General features: G+C 43.8%; 1 protein-coding gene across 1 annotated transcript in view; it reads left to right on the forward strand.

Moving 5' to 3' along the window:
• Nucleotides 1–3,439, forward strand: part of LOC115806406 (putative protein MSS51 homolog, mitochondrial) — a 4,462-nt gene extending 1,023 nt beyond the window's left edge. Inside the window, exons 3-5 of the mRNA XM_030767089.1 lie at nucleotides 145–708; nucleotides 1,111–1,204; nucleotides 3,238–3,439. Coding sequence (XP_030622949.1) covers nucleotides 145–708; nucleotides 1,111–1,204; nucleotides 3,238–3,439 — 860 coding nt within the window. The remainder of the gene's footprint in view (nucleotides 1–144; nucleotides 709–1,110; nucleotides 1,205–3,237) is intronic.
• The last annotated feature ends 1,561 nt before the right edge of the window (nucleotides 3,440–5,000 follow it).

Raw genomic sequence — 5,000 nt, forward strand, 5'->3', positions numbered from 1 at the left:
CTGGCATTTTATTGATGGAAATTTTCCCTCTTATCCCTGATATTTCACACTGTTTAAACCAGCGGACCTGGTTGACCGGTTACAGGTACAGCCGACCATCATTAACCGGTCTAATGTTCTGTCAATCATTCTGTCGTCCAAAAGGAGACCTGCCCTTCCCCACAGAGGCGTGGACTCGTCCTGTGAAAGAGGTCCAGTGCTGGAAGGACTGGTTGGCCATGCAAGGAGACCTCACACCGCGACTGGAGCCCATTTTATCGGGTCGGAACATGACCGACCTGTGGAGTGACGCTGGCCGACCGCGGCCCGGCGACGCAGAGCTGCGCGACTCCGTGTGGAGAGTGTGCAGCGAGTTCCTCTCGCGTCCGCTCACAGTGGGACTGGGACTCTGTAAATTTGGGCTGGACCCCTATTCCCGCCCCCTGACCATTCACATCGTGGGCGCTGGTCAGAACGAGACACTGGGCGCCCGAGTCACAGACATGGACGAACTGAGTCGCATGTTCCCCGGGCACCAGGGGATAGAGGTGGTGATGGTGGGGCCGGAGGTGGTCCAGGGGCCGATAATGAGACCCCCACTGAGGGCCTTTGGGCCCCGAGGGAAAGTCTACATCAGCGCATACAAGGGTCTGTACCACCAGTTCTGGGAGGAGCTGGTGGAGAAAGGAGAAGCAGCCAGACCAGACCTGGTGGTGGGATTTCACCCAGGTATATACATACACACACACACGCACACACACACACACTCACACACACACACACACACACACACACACACAGGGACACACACACACACACACACACACACACACACACTCTGTAATGTTTCCCTGTGTTTGTTTTGTTTTGTCTTTTGTGTTGACTGGTTTGTGTTTTCTTACAGTTTTTGTTGTGTGGTTTGTTTGTGTTGTGTAATTTGTATTGTCCAGTTGGTTTGCGTTGGTTAAATTGTAGCAATTAGTTTGTGCTGTCTGACTGCTTTGTGTGCTGTGATTGGTTTTTGTTGACTGATTTGTGTAATCTGACTGGTTGGTGTTGATTGGTATTTAGTGTCTGATTGGATTGTGTTGAATGGTTTGTGTGGTTTGACTGGTTTTTGTTGTCTTCCAGAGTTCGATGCCAGTGGAGACATGAGTGATGGCTGGTTACCTACGCTTCTCTTACTGAGAGACTATGAAATTCCCACACTCTTCACTATGCTAAAGTATGTACTCCACTAATACTAACACTCTTCACTATGCTAAAGTGAGTGCTCCACTAATACTAACACTCTTCACTATGCTAAAGTGAGTGCTCCACTAATACTAACACTCTTCACTATGCTAAATTGAGTACTCCACTAATACTAACACTCTTCACTATGCTAAAGTGAGTGCTCCACTAATACTAACACTCTTCATTATGCTAATGTACTCCACTAATACTAACACTCTTCACTATGCTAATGTACTCCACTAATACTAACACTCTTCACTATGCTAATGTACTGCACTAATACTAACACTCTTCACTATGCTAAAGTACCCCACTAATACTAACATTCTTCACTATGCTAAAGTGAGTACTCCACTAATACTAACACTCTTCACTATGCTAAAGTGAGTACTCCACTAATACTAACACTCTTCACTATGCTAAATTGAGTACTCCACTAATACTAACACTCTTCACTATGCTAATGTACTCCACTAATACTAACACTCTTCACTATGCTAAAGTATGTACTCCACTAATACTAACATTCTTCACTATGCTAAAGTGAGTGCTCCACTAATACTAACACTCTTCACTATGCTAATGTACTCCACTAATACTAACACTCTTCACTATGCTAATGTACTCCACTAATACTAACACTCTTCACTATGCTAATGTACTCCACTAATACTAACACTCTTCACTATGCTAAAAGTACTCCACTAATACTAACACTCTTCACTATGCTAATGTACTCCACTAATACTAACACTCTTCACTATGCTAATGTACTCCACTAATACTAACACTCTTCACTATGCTAAAGTACCCCACTAATACTAACATTCTTCACTATGCTAAAGTGAGTACTCCACTAATACTAACACTCTTCACTATGCTAAATTGAGTACTCCACTAATACTAACACTCTTCACTATGCTAAATTGAGTACTCCACTAATACTAACACTCTTCACTATGCTAAAGTGAGTACTCCACCAATACTAACACTCTTCACTATGCTAATGTACTCCACTAATACTAACACTCTTCACTATGCTAAAAGTACTCCACTAATACTAACACTCTTCACTATGCTAAAAGTACTCCACCAATACTAACACTCTTCACTATGCTAAAAGCACTCCACTAATACTAACACTCTTCACTATGCTAAAAGTACTCCACTAATACTAACACTCTTCACTATGCTAAAAGTACTCCACTAATACTAACACTCTTCACTATGCTAAAAGTACTCCACTAATACTAACACTCCTCACTATTCTAATGTACTCCACTAATACTAACACTCCTATCTATGCTGAAGTGAGTACTCCACTAATACTAACACTTGATTATTACCAACTCACTCTGTCATCTACCTCACTAACACTGGAGTTACAAAGTTTCATTAAATCTCTGCACACTCTGCGAAATGCTGAATTAAAACATGATGATCTCTAATGCTGACCAGAGCTGTACGTGACTGCACGAATGGACTACAGACATCTCTCTCTCTCTCTTTCCTACTGTCTCTCACTGATACTCTCTCTGTGTGGTTCCCTCAGACGTCTCTCTCTCTCTCCTACCATCAGCTCTTCACTGATACTCTCTCTGTGTGGTTCCCTCAGACGTCCCTCTCTCTCTCCTACCGTCAGCTCTTCAATGATACTCTCTTTGTGTGGTTCCCTCAGACGTCTCTCTCTCTCTCCTACTGTCAGCTCTTCACTAAGATTCTCTCTGTGTGGTTCACTCAGACGTCTCTCTCTCTCTCCTACCATCAGCTCTTCAATGATACTCTCTCTGTGTGGTTCCCTCAGACGTCTCTCTCTCTCTCTCTCCTACCGTCAGCCCTTCACTGATACTCTCTCTGTGTGGTTCACTCTGCACTGTGCTACTGTTCTCCTCCCATTTTACCTTTCATTCTAATGTGCTTTTCAAAAAAAAAAACCTCAATACTGTATTCTTTTTTCCCTGTTTTCTCACCTTTTTCTCAGCCATCTCTCTCTCTCTCTCTCTCCATCCTTCCCTCCTTTAGTGATGAAGAATTCCAGTATTCCCTCCAGATTCTGTTGGAGCTGGAGATGCACATCAAAGGCAGTGGCAAAAACCCGTTTGGGTCTCAGAAACCAGAGCAGGTCCAGCCCAGTCCCAACAAACCGCCCAGTTACTGCAATTCTCACTACCTGTGTTTCCACGGCCTGCTGGAGCGAGAGCTGGATGAGGAAGAGGAAGATTAGACCCACAGATAAAGTTATGCTGGCTAGAGCGAGGGGAGCCCAGGGCGGGATTGGGCGTTGGATCACCAGGACTAGACGGGTACCCCGACCTGGAAACTGCAGCACATCTCTGCATTTTGTCACACTAAATGCTGTTTTAAGTGCATCAGTAATACAAAGTACCAGAACCCATCTTATACTATCTCATTAACATGTGTAAATAATAGTGTGTGTGTGTGTGTGTGTGTGTCTGTGTGTGTGTGTGTCTGTGTGTGTGTGTGTGTGAATAACGATGTAGTAACAGCAGAGGCTGTTGATATGTAAATGTGAGAGATGAACAGACACATTCACAGTGTAAGGTAGCTATGAACAGTGCAACACTGGAAAAAACATCTGGGAACACAGAGCTGACGGGGTCACCTGGACTGACCCAGGTCCTGTTCTGTGAAAGATTCCTGAGAGAACAAACTTCCCTCTCAACCCTCAAGCCTCGCCTCTCCTCTCCTCTCCTCTCCTCTCCTCTCCTCTCCTCTGCACTCCTCTCTTCTCTCCTCAACCCTCTCCTCTCCCCTCTTCTCCTCTCCTCTCCTCTCCTCTGCACTCCTCTCTTCTCTCCTCAACCCTCTCCTCTCCTCTCATAACCTCTCCTCTCCTCTCCTCTCCTCTCCCCTCCCCTCAACCCACTCCAGTGAACCACAGTCTCTGTCTTCTCCATTTGTCTTACTAGGCTGACTTAGTTTCAGTGAGCTGAATGAAACATCTGTGTGTGTGTGTGTGTGTGTGTGTGTGTGTGTGTCTGTGTGTGTAATCACTCACTGTTTGAATGGATTTGGATGAGTATAAAAGTACAGAAAACAATAGAGCATCTCTTTATCTCTTTATCTGCTTCTCTGTCCATACACTTTTACACTTGTGTATGTGAGTGTAACATGATGTGTGTTTACATGTTTTTATATTTATATTATGTTATGTCTCTGAGTTTCAATAAAGTGTTATCTTAAATTGCTTTTCTCTATTTTAAAACTTGGGGTTAAAGAGCACCTTGTGGTTATTCACTGTTTAGTGGCTTGTCTGACAGGTCAATACAGACCATAGAGAGATCATGAATCTCAGTGGACAAGAATCCCAACTCCCTCCCCTGAAAAAAAACTTCACAAACCCGCAAACAAACCCCCAAAACCAAACCAAACCTGAGTTAGTGTATCGGGACAGGATGTGTATGTGTATATGTACAGGTGGGACAGGAATGCTGCGTATATGTATACAGGTATGTGTGTGGAACAGGTGTCTAGTTTACTCATGTGCAATGTACTCCAAACCTCTAGTCCTAACATAGAATTCAGTAAATGTTTAATGAACTATATTAAATAGGGTTTTTTTTGGATGATCTGCTGTCTTCATCTGAGGTGTACTTCAGTTTGTTATGTTTCATAAAAACACCTGCATTTCAAATTTACACTCCAAAACTAAAGCAACTAAAGCCCCCCAGACAGCCCATCTCAAACACGAACCACAACACGGTCTAACCCTAATGCATGTCTGTGTTAAACCCTAACCCTAACTCTAACCCTAACCCTAACCC

This window comes from Chanos chanos, chromosome 3 (assembly GCF_902362185.1).
Source record: "Chanos chanos chromosome 3, fChaCha1.1, whole genome shotgun sequence".
Classification (NCBI taxonomy): domain Eukaryota; kingdom Metazoa; phylum Chordata; class Actinopteri; order Gonorynchiformes; family Chanidae; genus Chanos; species Chanos chanos.